The sequence below is a fragment of the Artibeus jamaicensis genome, unplaced genomic scaffold (genome assembly GCF_021234435.1).
Source record: "Artibeus jamaicensis isolate MK-2021 breed Jamaican fruit bat unplaced genomic scaffold, CSHL_Jam_final contig_519, whole genome shotgun sequence".
Taxonomy (NCBI): domain Eukaryota; kingdom Metazoa; phylum Chordata; class Mammalia; order Chiroptera; family Phyllostomidae; genus Artibeus; species Artibeus jamaicensis.
The window spans coordinates 41,198,557-41,215,893 of record NW_026521871.1 but is presented as its reverse complement, the minus strand read 5'-3'; the positions used below and the strand labels follow the sequence as shown (position 1 = coordinate 41,215,893).

General features: G+C 39.2%; 1 protein-coding gene across 4 annotated transcripts in view; it reads right to left on the bottom strand.

Moving 5' to 3' along the window:
* Nucleotides 1-16,711, bottom strand: part of CMC1 (C-X9-C motif containing 1) — a 69,340-nt gene extending 52,629 nt beyond the window's left edge. For 2 of the 4 annotated variants that reach the window (XM_037134371.2, XM_037134501.2), the window contains exons 1-2: nt 16,514-16,596; nt 504-574 (exon numbers count right to left, since the gene is read on the bottom strand). Coding sequence is in view for 1 of the 4 variants with exons in the window: in XM_037134223.2 (XP_036990118.1) it covers nt 16,514-16,532 (19 nt within the window). In the remaining 3 variants the exon portion in view is untranslated. Of the gene's footprint in view, nt 1-486; nt 575-16,513 lie in introns of all 4 variants that reach the window. The other 2 variants (XM_037134447.2, XM_037134223.2) reach the window with 2 other exon arrangements.
* Nucleotides 16,712-17,337: the final 626 nt, after the last annotated feature.

Here is a 17,337-nt window from a genome sequence, read left to right as displayed (position 1 = left end):
CTCTGGTTTACTTAAATTAAAGCGTGTGCAAATATATTAAAAACTGACTGTTTTATAACCTCAAAAACTGTAATTACTTTAGTCACTGAAATCATTCCAAATTATTTTTATATACAACAGAAAAAAATGTCACAGACATAAGCAACATCTAAAAATATCTGCAGACTATATTGCTGTATTTTTATAACAATTCCATGTAATCTTGTCAAAATTAACTCACAGACTAAATATTATAATTTTTCCTTATTAATATAACCCACCAGAAGAGTTTTACTGATATTCAAAGAGAGGTGATTTTTATTGATAATGAGACCCAAAATTAAGAGACACACGAATAATTTATTTAGTAATATGAGTAGCCTAAGAAGGCCAGAACTGGCAGAAGAAAAAGTGGAACTGTGTGTGCGTATAAAAACAAAGCCCATGAGATCTCTGTGCATTTTAAACACAACTACCACAATTAGACTAAAGTGGCAGACTGAGCACCTGCTCCAGGGTCCCACCTGCTCCTTAAATTCCTACAGTCCTGAGAGGCAGAGGGTATGTGTCTTCAGGGCCCCAAACTGAAGAATCTCTAAAAGACAAAAGGCAGATGAGATCAGATTCCAGGAGGCAGTCATTTTACCACAGACTTTTCCCCCCAGAGAAAAACTGACATCAAAAGTGGGTGTTGCCCTGGCCAGGTTGCTCAGTTGGTTGGAATGTCCTCCCATACACCAAAAGGTTGTGGGCTCGATATCCGGTCAGGGCACGTAGTACAAGAGACAACCAATTGATGCTTCTCTCTCACATTGATGTTTCTCTCTCTCTCTCTCTACCCCCACTTCCTTGCTCCCTAAAAACCAATAAACATATCCTTAGGAGAGGATTTTAAAAAAATGAGTGTTGCTCCATGCTCTGAAACAGCAAAAATGGGGAGCAAAAGATTTCCCTTGAAGAAACTAAAACACTATTGGTTGAAATACGTGAGTAGGAAGGAGCCAGGTGAATCACTTCTGCTGCCTTTAGACCATGGGTAAAGAAAGTAACGGGTAATTATCCCAAAAGTAGATCAGGAAGTTTCCCAGCATCTAGTAACACATAGGAAGGCTAGGAACCTCTAAACTTTTCCTAGTACTATGTGGTTCCCAACAACCTCTGGATGCAGGTAGCTACGGACTGATACAGTATTTGCAGAGAGAATAACAAGTCATCTCAAAAAGCAAACAAAAGCCAACAACAAAATAACCAGACATCACCTTAATTTGATGAAGCACAACACAGTTAAAGGGAGAAACTAACTGTAATTAATCAAGAAGTAACCAACTCCTAAAAGAGTTTAAAGAATACAGAAAATAGTACTTTAAAATTTGTACAATAAACATATTGAAGCAAATAAAAGACATGAGTTTGGGGACAGAAATGGGCCATAGATTATCTACATGCACTTAGATGAAATGTCTGAAGGTCCAAAATCCTGAAAGCTTCCAAAGGGAAAAAACATAACCCATGCAGAAGAATGAAAATCAAATTACATGTTTCACTGACAAGATGTGGATGCTGCAAGAGGGCGGAGAAATAACTTTCAAGTTCTGAGACTTACTTTATATCCAAAAATTCCTGAGCCAATTAAGAGTAAAGTTAAAGATATTTTCAGATCAGTAAGGTCTGTCAAGTTTACCTCTTTCAAACTCTAATGAAAAAGAATTTATCCCTCCTGCTGTGTGACAAGCCACTCATCACACTCAGTGATGTAAAATAAGCATTGTATAGGGACCCTACAGGTCAGGAATTCAGGAAGGCAGAGCAGAATTGACCCCTCTGCCTCACCATGTCTCAGGCCTCATCTGAGCAGAGTCGAATGACAGCTGTTGATTTCAACAGCTGCAAAAGCTGGAGCTGGAGGATTTAATTCCAAGATGACTTCTTTCTTCACTTACATATCTGACGCCTGGACTGGAGTGGCCAAAGGACCGGCTCAATGTGGACTGTAAACCAGAGCACCTATGCCTGGCCACTTCATTTGGTTTGACTTCTCACAGCACAGCTGGTAGGTTATGAGAAGGGGCAATCTGAAAAAGAAAGGCTGGAGAACAAGCCTTCCAAGATAATGGAGCGGAAGCAGGGAAGGCCTTTTCGGACGCTGTTATGAAGCCATGCATCACCATTCAAGCTACACTGTAATGACTTCAAATCACTAAGGACAGCCTATACCCAAGTGGAGGGGAATTAAGACTCCGTTCCTTGTGGTAAAAACACATTACAGAAGAGCAAGGAAAATGGATGATAATGTTGTGAATTTTGTAAAATAAAATCCACCAGAAGGCCCTGGCTGGTATGGCTCAGTGGATTGAGTGCCAGACCGCAAGTCAAGGGACCGCTGGTTCAATTCCCAGTCAGGGCACAAGCCTGGGTTGCAAGTCAGGTCCCCAGTTGGGGACGTGTAAGAGGCAACTGACAGATTATCTTTCACACACTGATGTTTTTCTCCCTCTCTTTCACCCTCCCTTCCCCTCTCTCTAAAAATAAATAGATAAAATATTTTTAAAAAACGGCTAGAAGAAGTAACAGACAACATATTCTGATAAAATAAAAATGAATCCATGATGTACAAATGTGATATAGAGAATAGAAAAAGATATTTAAATTTAAATATTGAAACTGTAAAGTACTTGAACAACATCATCAATAAACTTGACCTAACATTTATAAATACTCTGCTCAATAACAGCTTAATATTTACCACGAGAAACCATAGGCTGGGCTATGAAACAAATCTTAATAAACATGAAAGAATTTACTATGACTTAGACTTACCATATGACCCAGCAAACATACTCCTTAGGACTTACCCTAGAGGAATAAAAACTTAAGTTCACACAAAAACCAGTACACAAATGTTCATTGCAGGTTTATCAGTATCAGCCAAAATAAGAAATTAATCCTAAAGTCCCTCACCTGCTGAATGGATTAACAATGGTTCATCCAGAAAATAAAATACTACTCAGCAATAAACCGGGATAAACTATTGATATATAACAGCAGCAACTGGGATGGACTCCAGGGCATTATACTAAATGAAAACAAGATAATCTCAAAGGGTCATTAGTTATTCAATGAGTCCACTTACATGAGATTCTTAAAAGAGACCAAACTAGTGATGGAAACCAAATCACTGGTCACCACTAGTTAGAGCTGAGGAACCAGTGTGGCGTATTAAGGGATAATGAGGTTTTTTGATGCTGATATAGTAGTTCTGTGTGCTAAATAGCTGTTATCATGGTTATCTGAATCTTCACATGTAATAAAATGCCATATAACTACACATACACAACAGTACATGTAAAAAACTGGGGAAATTCGGCTAAGACATGTACCTGGGTAGACAGTATTATACTAACATCAATTCTGGTTTCCTTAGTTACAGTTAATTATAGCTGTATCCCAACCTTTTCTCCTTTTTTCCCCTAAAGGAGCCTTCTTGGACATTATTTCCTAATGCCCGCCTATGAAATGTTACTATCACAGATACACAGTATATCTGTTTACAAACTGTATGTACAACAGTGCTTTATACATTAAAAAAAAGCAAGATGTTTCTCCCCCAATGTCAATGGGTGCCCCTCTAAAGGCACTATCACACTCACTGCAGCCAGGTACTATGATTATTTAAGACAGTATCATTAGGGAACCTAGCTGGAGAACAGATCCATGGAAATGGCACTAATTTGCAGCTTGATGCATTTAAATTAGTTCAAAATTTAGTTATATTTTTTTTAAGTTTTAAAATGTATAAGGAAAACCCAAGGACTTAGAATACCCAAAACAACATTGAAACAGAAGAACAAATTTGGATGATTTGCACTACCTTATGAGAAAGATGTACTACCAAGCTACAGCAAAAGAGAGTCCCAAAATACTTCTCCAAATATACAGCCAATTTACAAATGCACCAAGACTAGTCAATGAAAAAATAAAATTATTTTCAACAAGGACCTGGATAAACATGAAGATAAAATCAATCTGAACCTTCTGACCCCCAAATTTACAGAACCCAGAAAAATTAATATTCTATGGATCATAAATTAAAACCATTAAACAAAATTAAAAAGTAAACCACAAACCAGAAGAAAGTGTTCACTATCCATATATATGTATACACACACACATATATCTGACAAAGGACTTGAATCAAATATATAAAGAACTCATGCATATCAATAACAAAAATACAAAGAACTCAATAAAAATAGGAGAAAAGGCTTAAATGGACACTTCAAAATGATATACAAATTGTAAATACATACATGAAAATATGCTAAAAATCACCAGTCATTAAGAAAATGCAAATGAAACCCATGATATCATTTACACCCACCAGAATGACTAAAATTAAAAACACTGAAAGCACCAAATGTTAGGGAGAATGTGGAGAAACTGGAACTTGCGTATATTGCTGGTGGGAGTGTGAAATCGTAAACCTCTTTGTAAAACTGTTCACGATGTTATGAAGTTAAATATACACCCAACCTATTTTCCACTCCTAGGTATTCATTTACATGAGATGAATGAAAATACACATATGTCCAGAAAACAATTTGTACAAGTCTGTTTAAAAATTAGAAAAAAACTAAATGCCCAATGGATGAATACTACTTAGCAATACCAAGAAACCAAGTATTGATACATTCGATATGGGTGAATCTCAAAAATTGTTTAGAAAAAAGAAGCCAGACACAAGACTACATACTGCATGACTCAAGAATACATAGAATTAATCTATAGTGATAAAAATTAGAACACTGGTTATCTGCGGAGTTGAGAAAGGTACAGGCTAAAGGATGTCTTGATTAGGATGTTAAGTCAGAAATGACAGGCTTTCCAGTATATAAATAAATTCCACTAAAGATTTTTCAATCTTGCAGCATACTAACCATTACATATCAACTTTTAATTAATTATGTTTTTATACGTATTTCAGAGCTATCTCCAATACTACAAATATTACAGATGGAGCTTTTATTCATAAAATTACAGTGCCTTCAATGTCAAAGTGATGCATATATGTTATCCATCTATACAGGAGCTTACCAAAAGAAGAAAATCAAAGTTTGAGAGTTTGCTACTACATACTCATATGAATTTATATGGAGATTAAGAATCAGAATAATGCCACCAGGAAAAATTTCCAAAGCTCTAACTTCTCAACATTCTATCACCACCTGAAAGTCAATTTTCACCTTTTTCACTGGGTGAACTTGTTAGCTCAGATTTTGCTCTGGGGCTCACATGTTCCTGCAAATATGGCAGCACTAGATTACAAGGCTACTGACAACAGCACTTGCTATGAATCCACAAAGAGAACAGTGAAGCAAATCAGAGTATTACAGATCTTCTACTGCAAAGAAGTGACACCTAAAGGGCAAGGTGTGCCTTTTCAATAAGAAAATTGCTTTAACTTAACTAAATTGATTCTTACCTAGACACTGTCCCTTTTTAATATTTTAACTTCCTAGTATCATTTGCTCCTAAAGATATTTCCATGCTATTATTTACTCTGGAGGAAAGACAAGAAAACTTTGTAGTAAATGAACAAGTCTCCTCATTAGCAACGATTCTGATCTTTAGGTCCCTCTTCTTTACTTCATAGCAAGCATCTCCAAATGAAGGCCCAGGCAGATGGCATCACTCACAGCACGAGGCCAGAACTCACAATCACTGCCTTCACACCAGGAAGCTATAAGCACACTCCAGTTTCCCTCAAAAGGACAAAGATATGGATGCTTCTGAGCAGATTTTCATGTTCTCACCAGCTTGTTCATATATTCTTGCTATGGTGACAGTGTAAAAGGATGAAGTGGGTAGGCTGGGCAGATATTCTTAGAGAGGGAAAATGAAGATAGCGATCAGTGTTCTTCCTACCTTCTTCCCTTTAAGTCGGGGGTGTCAAACTCATTTTCATCGGGAGCCACATCAGCCTCATGGTTGCCTTCAAAGGGCCAAATGTAATTTTAGGACTGTATACATGTAATTACTCCTTTACTAGGGGCAAGGAGCTTGGCACTGCTGGGTAGAAACAAGGTGCCGGGCCAGATAAAACAAGGTGGAGGGCGGATTTGGCCTGCAGGCCTTGTATTTGCCACCTGTGCTTTAAGTCATACTTGAACTAACAAAAATAAAAACCAGTAGTAGGAGAGATTACACCATCTGCCCCCCAATATTCCAGCCTGCCTCTGTTTATGAAACCTCAAGGTGGGAGTGATAATGGCCTATCGTCTTCATCCTAACCCTCCCAGATAAGTATTTTGATTCCATTTTTGCAGAAGAAGTAGATGCTCACAGAGGTGAAAGAACCCAAGCCTCTGATAAAATGGCAATGTTGAGATCATGGAACAAAGGTCCTGCATCTTCTTCCACAACACCAATACACACCTGAGAAGGTGGCCTATTTAAGGGATTTCAGCAAACAAGCTCATATGAGAAGCCAGTCATGCTGAAGCACAGAAGCCCAGGGTGTCCAGCCCACGGTGTCCAACCCACGGCCCGCTGACCAACTGCATTCAGCCCAGAATGGCTACGAATGCAGCCCAACAAAATTGTAAATATACTTAAAACATTTTTTTCACTCATCAGTTTTTGTTCCTGTTTGTATATTTAATGTGTGGCCCAAAACAACTCTTCTTGCAGTGCGGCCCAGAGAAGCCCAAAGGTTCAACACCCCATAGAACTGTTTGTTTTAGAAGCACCATTGTGAAGCAAAATTCACAACTACATAATAGTTATGTCTCTCTCTCTCTCTCTCTCTCTCTCTCTTTTACCAGAAAGTAAAGTTAAATGGAATTCTGATTCTCTGATTCATGCCATGGAGAAAATTATTTTGGTTTAGAAGAGGCAAAAGGAGTGATTTGTCAGTTGGCTGAAAAATACCTTGTAAGGGTCAGTCAATCAGCAACAATCTAATTGTTTTTATAAGTTCAAACTCTTACCAAAAAAGAAAAGCACCTCAATGAGGCAGATGTGCATATTTCTGCTTAGTTTTTGGCTCAGATACCACCTATGCCCTACGGTCATAAGCTTCACTTGAACTTCGTCCTGTCAGCTTTCATTGTAACTAAACACCCAGTTGACTCTAAATGTGCCCATTTCCCAAAAGCATCTATTTCTTGGACCTCAGATTCTGCACAATGCTAGGTATCAAAACTTCCTCTTCCACCCACATTACTTTAACCAAGATGAGGCCAGAAAGAGACAACAAATCTCAAAGTAGACCAAAGCAGGAAATCAACTTATGCAATAAGACATGCCAGTTTTAGACACATGCTGCAATCTCCAGAGATCACGATTTCTTAAATAAAAAGGTTTTACATTCATTTCTTTGGTAAAACTTCAAGACTATCTTTCCTACAAGCAGAGTTTCCCACCGATATCTATTAGAAAGTCAGCAGTATTATGGGAGACAGAAGTAAATATCTGAGAAAGCAATCAAGGACAGCATGCCTGTGCCTTCTCAGCAATAACAGCCTGCTTATTTTTCCTGTAATGTACATGTAGAACATGATAGACTATTCTCAAATCTATGAATGTTCCTCAATGCCTCTGGCCACCCTATCTCTACTGGTTTTTCTTCTTCATCTTACAACAGTTCACTAAATTTATATAAAGAAACATGTATCACTTTGATAATGGAGTGGGGAAATTACTTTTCTATTTCAAGAAGTTATTTGACCTTTGCTCCAATCAATCACAATACCTCTCTTGGCATAGCCTTCGGAACAGTTTGAGGTAACATGTTCCATAATATAACCAGTTTGAGTTAACAATTCCATAACTGTTGAAAAACAGTTCCATAATATAACTTTTTTCCCCATAATATAACTTTGTGTGGCAGTAGCATTTCCCATGACAAGCATCTCCCACTTTCACCTTGGTTTTGGCTAACTCCGGCTGAAATTCAAGTTCACTTTTTGAACAAAAGGAGGATATTATGGTCAATATACTATGGATGCTGAAGACAAATTTTAAAGGAGTCTCAAAAATATTCTGGACAACTGTAATAATATTAGAAAAAGTATAAACGCTCCCAAGATAGAGATCTGCTCCTCTTCCTTTTGTGGCAACCCCACAAGGCTCTATTTTTAGACTGTGTTTATTATGCTGAGTTCTTGGTGCCTGTCTCTATCTGCAAAACTACTTTTACCACATTTCCAAGAATATATTGGTAATTCCCAGGTCCCACCAGCATCGCAATTCCAGCTTAACATTTCTACAATTCAAATCTTCATTCTGCCATGCCAGTGGTTATATTACCCTCCTCACCCCCCAAAAATCAGCTTACATCTACATAATACACAGAAGAAGCACAATAAATATTTGCAGAAGGAAGGAAGGGATCATAGAAGAAAAGGATGGGTATTACAAAGAAGCTGAGGTACATAAAGTGCAAAGCAACCTTGCAACATAACCCAGCAAATAACTGGTAAAGTCAAACTCCAGCTCAATCTTCTGTCTTCATTGTCTAGCTTCTACCCTCTATTTTCTTATGAAAGATTACTTATCCATAATTGAATACACCAGTTCCATCCCAAGTTCTCCCTGACCCCAGTACCTGAAAGAGACTTCTCCTTCTAACCCCAAGATTTTGTGGTCATCAATACTATAGCTCTAATCACATTTGGACTTACAATATTTCACATCACACTATCTGTATAATCTTCTCCTGACAGATCAGTGGCTGCTATGGACTAAATTGTATCCCCGACTTCACCCCCCAAATTCATGTTGAAGCCCTCAACCTCCGTATGACTATATTTGGAGATAGGGGTTTTATGAGGTTAAGGTTAAATGAGGTCATATAGTTAGGGCCCTAATTTGATAGGCGGCCTTGTAAGGGGAAGACCCAGTAACAAAATCGGTCAGCACGTTGATCTTGGACTTCCCAGTCTCCCCAACTCTGAACGAGTAATTTTTGTTATTTAAGCCACCCAGTCTATATGGTATGTTCTTATGGCAGCCCAACTACACTAGGACAGATTCTGGTACCAAAAGCTGTCGATTCTGGCCACATCTAACAACCATCGAGGGGTCTTTATAAAATTCTGATGCCTGCACCCTACCACAGACCAGTAAAACCAGAAATGCCGGGGTAAAACTTGGGCACTGGTATTTTTAAATGCTCCCCAGGTAATTCTAAGATGAGGCTAGATTAAGAACCACCGCATGAAACTAAACTTTTTAACGAGGTGAGAGATCATGCCTAATTCATCTCTATTACTACAACTTCTAGCATGTGATAAATATGCAATAAAACTTTAATAAATGACATTTAAAAGTTTCAACATTTGATAATTACAGATATCCATTCTGTTAACAAGTATTTATTAGTTACCTACTACATACTAATCACCACACTAGGAGTGTATATACACTAAGGAGTGAAACAAGAAAGGTTCCTTATTCTGCAGCATAAACATTTAAAAGGATGTATTTCAACTATTCATGCTTAGTTAACACATCCTTTCATCTGCACAAATTGCCCAGTAACAGTTCTTTAGAAAAATACAATAAGGAATAGAAAATACCACATTCTTAAATTTTTTTCCTTCAGGCTCTTTTCTTAAAAATGTAAATATGTAACTGGGGACGGTGGAAAAGGTTGTCGACATTCTTATTTCGGCACAGTTTTGTTTGTTCCACTTGTCTCAGGTATAAAGTAACATTTCTCATATATAACATCTATAAACCTAGAGATTTCTAAAAATATGCCATTAACACCCCTATATCAAAATAATGATAATAATCCAGTAAATGAAACATAAACTTTAAGCTGCCCTTTCCTGTGGTGAAATTTCTGTGCTGAGTCAAGAACCCCCTGACTCAGACCACTATACACTAAGACCAATTCCCAGTGTATACAACCAAAAATGAGTGAAGCAGCCTTAGCAATTATCTGAAATATTTCACTCTCCCTGCCCCTCATCTTCAAACCTCAGATCACACCTTCTAGAATCCTCTAAGGGCATGAGGTTGATGGCAAAGTCTAAAACCATAAAGCAGTAGTACTACCCCCCAAATTCAACTCGGTGCTGTTTCCATAACAGGATCATGCCTCCCTGGGCTTGGGGGGCAATGTCTTACTAAGTGTAATTAACTGTCCTATCCTTTCTAATCACCTAGTTTGCAACTGAGCTCATTAAAGAAGTGAGATCATACAAAAAATATTTACTGTTTACTGCCCAGGCAGGATATTCCCATTTTCACATCCTGATTTTCTTCATCTCTCACATGATTTGATATAGACACATCCCATCTCTAGGTCTCCTTTTATTTCTCAAGCAAAAAAAAAAAAACTTTGTATCTAGAATGAAAGAAACTCTATACCCGGTTATTTGATAGCTTGGTGTTTCTTTTTTTTTTCATTCCAAATATCTTTTTAATTTTTTGCAAGATCGGGTGTGGTAACAATAAGGAAAACCTTCCTATAAAACTGATGTTAAAAGTGAGGTGTGAAAAATGAACCAGAGTTAGACAGATTTGGGAACAGGGAAGAGATGGAAAATTCCACAAGGCAGAAATAGCTTGTCAAATTGCCTAGAGGCAAGATAACAAAGCACAGTTTGGCACATGTTAGGTATATCTTAAGCCAATGTGATTCATATTCAAACTGTTTTACCACAACCCCACAACACTTTGCATCTGGATGCTGTACACACATCTGTGTGTATGTGTATATTCCTGAAGTAGCCCTTCCAACCTGACCTATCACTACACAGATTCTCACTACCCAAACTAAGGTTCCTAATAGGTTCATATATATTAGTTTTAGGGTACAGCTGGTATCCCTCCTTTAGGAGAGAATACAGAAGCATTTATACCTGCACCTTCCTCAGGACCGTCCTCGGACATGGTCCTACTGTGCAGTTTTTCCTGATGCTGCGCCCTCTCCCAGCTCCTGCAGTGGGCAATTGCCTCCAGCAATTGCCCTTGCCTCCAATGCAGGACAAACCTTGTACTCCAACATGCACCAAAGCTGTTTAGGCTGAGACAGGCTTTCCCCAAAATCATCTTGCTGAGCTTCCTCCCCGTCCCTCTTCTGTTCCCCTCACTCCACAGGTTTTCTTCCTAAGAGCACTCCATTAATAAAGCACTTGCATATGGTACCCAGATCTGGTGCCCAGATCTTGTTCTTTAATATCATGTCCCAATAAAAGGAACCGGGGCTTGTCAGAGAAATGACTAATTCTATGGATGGGCCAAGTAGATACAAGAAATGCTCAATAATAATAATAATAATAATAATAGGAGCACATCACAAGGACCCAGAAACTAGTTTGTAGGAACTCTGACTGGCCAACTCTGAGAAAATGTGAGCACCAAAATAATTACATATGCTAACAAATTATAAACTACTGATAAAACAGGAATTAGTTAAGTCCATACCAACAATAAATCTATAAATAAACAAGAAATACAGTGATCTCTTGCTAACAGCAAAATGTCAACCACCTAATAAACATGGAGAGAATACTGGATGTAGAGAATCATTACTTTGCAACCATCACAGAAAAGACTGAATAAGGCAAAAATCATCCATGGATGCTGAATCAATGGGGAATTTTTGATGACTTTTACAAGGTCTTAAATGATCTGCCCACAGATAACTAACTAATTGCAAGACAGGAAAGACATATCAAGAAGAAATGAACAAGACCTTGACAGCACGATCGGAATTCACACTACCTATAAGTGACAGAGGCACTTCACGTGCCTCATGCCTCCAGATATGACACTCCGAGACAGAAACACCACCACTTACACAGCATCTGGCTGGACTTCCATAACCTCAATCTGATCAAAAGTCCGATAAACACAACATGAGGAACATTCTCTAATTTCCTTTCAAAAAACTTACAGTCTTCCCATTGTTCAGAGAATGAAATTCAAAGTCCTTGAACTGGTCTGCAGGACACTTCAGAATTGACAACTCAAACCCCCCAACACCACAGCAAATGCTCCTCTTTGATCTCAACTTTCTTGTGCCTTTTTTTTTTTTTTTTTTTTTTTGCTGAAGCCAGTGTTTTTCATCTTTCCAAGAACCACCCATTAGAAGTTTGTTAATCTACTGAGAGAAACAATGTATTTTCTAGTGCAAACACACTCTGGGTTTAGATATATACAAAATGTAGAAATTAACCAGATTTTTAATTCTAGTAACACAATGTATGTATGTCTATGTCTGAGAAGATCCTGTGGAGATACAGAAGTAATCATAAAATCAAAATTTTTAAATCACCTACCTAATCTTTTACATATTAATTGCATGATGCTCAGAAAAAGGTTCTTCCAATCTGCTTACATGTCTAATTCAAAAATTAAAAATTGCCAGTAAATCTAAGTACTGGTACCCCTAAACCTAATCTATCAACACCCCCACTGGAACCACTAAAAGAACTGGTGCAACCTTATGACTCCAAGAGCTACCACATAATAATGCCCTCCCAAGGCACATATTCCTTCAACATCTACATCTACGAATACAATCTCATAAAATTCCTCACCCTACCTTCCACCCCGAGGCCTATCACTGTCCCTTCACTATCCGCTAAGTAGATCTCTGGGAGAGGGATGGACACACAGACTGGGACACACATACACACACATACTTGATGTAAGGAAACCTTTCATGCTGTCACTGCCCTACTACACAAAAGTAGAAAACAAATCCACATGGGTTGACAGGGGGAGGAGGGCAACTTGCTACCCTGCTAAGAGAGAGGTGGAAGAAAAAGGAGCAAGGAATCTCTTCTAGTTTAACTAGAGAAAGTCACAATGATCAGGCCCAGATTCCTGAGAGTTGTCATCTGGGTAGATAATCATGTCGAAATGTATCTGGATCTGAGCCTAGCAAAGGCCTACACCAGTGTTCTTTCAGTTACAGCACTGGGGTACTTTATAACTTGTTAGGGGCAATTTAACTTCTAGAGTTTCGTTGAACAGAGAAAGAAATAATTTCTGACCGGTGCAAAAGACAGCCCCAAACGATTATAGTGTATGGTCCTGTTTTAAATAAACCAGTTTTCATCTAAGCCAGTAATCTATAAAATTGTCTATTTATCTAGCTTCTCAATTGTTTTTTGAACTGTTTTTTGCATTTTACTGGTTCCCTCTCTAACAAGTTGAAGAAAATCTTCAGAACATATTTGCATCAGTAGTAAATAATTTTGCATAAGTAACAAATAATTTTACCTTTATGAAAATTCTACTTTAACAAGCACAACTTTTAACATTGTTTCTAGAGATGATCGTGGATTATCCATTCAAAATAAACCACCTTTTAAATTTTCAATTTTACTGGACTGGATTTTTTAAATATACAATATCTGTAGAAAGAGTTATAAATTGGTAAAGAAAACTATTAACTTGGAGTAAGAGTCACTATGCTTAAGTCCTACTAAAGCATAAGCTACACTGTATATTTCTTGATAATTACTATGTTATCAAAGGTCTCATTTATGGCAAAAGATGTAGAGAATCTCTTCTGAAAATAGGAAGATTGGGAAACAAAGCAAATACAGCTGAAAGATCAGTCAATAAAACTGGGAGAGTTCAGAACAGTGGTTCTCCTTTCCTCCGCATATTATATCATCCACAGAATACTTTGAAGTGTGAGAGACTTGGGAATACAACCCAGGCACTAGTACTTTTTAGAAATGTAATGTCTCTGCACAGCCACTTTTCCTGAGTGTTTCAGACTCTCTCCAGCTTTTCCTCTCTGCAATCAAATAGTAAGAGAAAATAATGAACATAATTATACCAGATAAAAACTTACAAAGAATGGCATTATTACTTTTATGTTAACAAAAAGGAAAATAGTTTCAAAAAATGACATACAAAGTAAGTATGTAACCTACATCTCATTGCTGGGTTCAGAGTTTCTTGAGAAAAATGGACACTACAGTTACTTAAAAGCTACTATCAAATGAAAGTCAAACCTGTATAAAGATCTCAAAAAGTGTAATATAAACCAGAAGGAAAATAAATTTTGCTATATAAGCTTCATTTAGCATAACTACCTACTCGGTAAAGGCACATACCACTCATGGTGGACTATAAAAAACAAGAGAAATATCAAAATGTGAAGCTATGCTTCAACTTATGAACAAAACCAAAAAAAAAAGAAGGTGTGGGTGGTGGGAGGCTTCAATACATTCGTATTTTTTACTTTAAGCAGATAAAGAATTTTGTCTAAAATCTTTCTTCTTGCTGACTCCCCTTTCTTACTTTCCACTCCAATCTTGTTTTCATCCCCACTTCTAAGTTTCCAATGATCTTGTCATGAAATGTGACTATTACCATCCACCCAACCGCTAAAGTAAAACGGCTGAGGAACTATCCTTAATGCCTCCATCCTTAATGCCTCCGTTTCCCTCCCCCACCTTTACTCAGTGTAGTAGCAAGTCTAGTCAGTTTCTACCATTTCAGTCTGTCTCCTTCACTCAAGACTCCCCGACAATGCATGCCACTGCACTCAGGGTCGGAAAGACATAAATTATATTAGGCCATAATATAACTTTAAAATTATATTATGCCCTCCTTCAAAGCCTCCAAATGCTTTCTTATCATAGCCCTCAAGCCCCTGCAGCACCCAGCTCCTACCTACTTTCCCAACATGTTTCCTTAGGATCTCCTCCGCATTCTGGCCTCCATTCAAGTATTTTAAGCATCTACAACACTGACTGCCTGGCATATTCTTTCCCTACCTCTTCACGTGACTGCTTATCCTTCAGATTCCTATTGGACTGCACTTCCTCAAGGAGTGCTTCACTGAGCACTATTTAAAGTAGTCTTCTCTTCCCCATCTACCACAGGACACTGATTATCTTCTTCATCATGTTAATCACAATCTGCAAAAGTATGTGTCTAAGGTGGGGGGGTGGGACTTGTCTTCTTTCTTCTACCACCAGAATACAAGCTCTATTCCCAGCAGGAATCTTGTTTGTTCTATACACCAGTTTCCTAGGGCCTAGAACAATACATGACATATAACGGGCACTCAACAAGCAACTGTTTAATCAACGAATACTCAAATGAAGTCTATACCTGCAGCACCGGACTAAGAGAGAAATTATCTGAGTTCCATTCAGAGTTGAGTCTTCCAGCAATTAGCTGTGTGGCCCTGGGCACACCACAAGACTGGAATAGGTTAAGAGACTCTGGACAGTAAGAAAGAGGAGACGGCAAGTATGTCGATTTTTTCCCCTAAATTTCCCTGTCTAAACTCAAGAATCAAGACCCTCGAAAGCCTGTGTGAGATTCTCTCATCTATGTGAGATTACTATGAATGTCACTTCTGGCTCAGAAATACCAGAATTATATAGGCCTCAATCTACTTCCAATCTGAACTTCCCATTCCCATCCCTCACTGACATTCATCTTAATTCCACCAACCAAATCAAGGTATTCACCCTGGGACCAAACCTCACACCTTGCATTTTCCTGCCTACACATTTGCTCATCCTGCCACATCTTTGCCGACTGCAACAACTAGAAATTCTATCTTTCAAAGTCCAGATCAATTGTTAACTGCTCCATAAAGTCTGGTCCAATGACCAGGCCCAATACTGGTATGATCATTACATGTCCTGGAAGTTCTTTTACACTCCAAATTCCTTTATCCTGTTTCCTAATCTGTAAAACGGAGATCATAGTATCTACCATACCACCCTATTGTCGACTAATTGAGAATACACCGTTTGATAGTAAAGTGTTCAATAAATGTATTGTCAGCGACATATATTTTTCTTTCTCCTTGAGGTCCAACAGAGTGACTTTTTTCAGTTCTGAATCTCCAAAACTTTGAATCCATTTCTCCTTCCAATGCCTTGTATTTTCATCTCCGTAAAATAAAGGGAATGGACTAGAACAATTAACCATTCCCTCCGTAAAAGACGCTCTCCTAACTATATCCGTACATAAACATCCTAAAGCAAAGATACCACAGGTGAGCTTCCTTAAGCAAGGGATTCGAAGGGAACTGAAACTACTGTTGCAGATGGAAATGGATACAAGCACTTAAGTTAAAAAACATTGACGACGACTTTGGCGATTCTTTCCAAAGTAAATGCCTCTTGCCACAGTGATGGATCCTTTGTACTGTTGTTTTTAAGTTGACCTACAGATATTTAAAGGAGTCTGTGCCCCAGCAGGGCGAAAAAACAGAATGAGGCTGAAGGAACCTGCCGCATGAAGAAAGAAAATGTTTGCAAGCCACAAACGTACTAGTGCTCGGACAAGAAACCCAACGCCTTTACCTAACACTAATCTAACCACAAGAGGCGGAGAGACAGCCCGTGGCGGAGGGAAGAAAACAGGGCTGGCCAAAAACCCTAAGCAGTACGGTAGGCGGGAGGGGACGTCTGCGGAAGCGGTGCAACCTCGAGAGTTCGGCATTTTTCCTAGGTCGGCCCCCAGCCCACAGGCCCGCGGTTAGAGACCTGGGCCGAGACTCTCCAGCAACCCCTGTTTCCCGCTCTCGTACCTGCCGGGTCGAGCGCCATTTCGGCCACAGAAGAAGGCAGCCGTGTGGCCACTCCCGGGCAGGGGGCGGAGAGGGGAGGAGCCTAGGCTCCGCTGCACGTGCTGCGACCCAGAGCTTCCCGCCGAAGGAGGAGGAGGAGGAGGAGGAGCGTGATGCCCTTCTCAAAGCGCAGCCGAATCCATTCCTGGTTCCCTACTCGCTACTTCCGCTGCCCTTTGCGCCTGCGCCCTCCCGGCCCCGCCCCTCATCCTGTAACGAGTGGAACGTACCGCCGGTGGGAAACAACCGGGAAGGGGGCGTGGCTGTGCGCTGCCTGGGGGCGGAGCCGTCGTAAATCCTAGCAGCCTAGCTTTGGGCGGAGCCCGAGTGACGCCGGTCGGTTTGGGTCACTGGTGACCAGAGCCGAAGCTGTGGGCCTTTGGGACTGCGACTCCCTTAGTAACTCGGTCTAAATTTAAGCCCTACCCTCCACACCAGCTTTGGGACAACCAAATGTATCATCCTGTTTATTTTTTCTTCGTAATGTTCATTCATTTATAAATGTCTATTTCATGCTTGCCAGGTTCCAGCCATGGGTTTGAATACTACTGGAAAATAATTGAACAAAAATAAGGTCCCCTCATGCTCGAGGTGCAACGCGTTGGAAGGAGGGTCAGATACAAGGAACACGCTGTTAAATGTGATAAAACCCAGGCTCGCGAGGTAGGCACAGCTCATTATAATACCACAAAGGTAGTATGTATGCTGTGTCATTATTTTCCAAATCAGCAGCCTGGCTTCCTTAGAGGTTAAAATTAAATACTGGGCTCTAGGGGTGTCTCTGT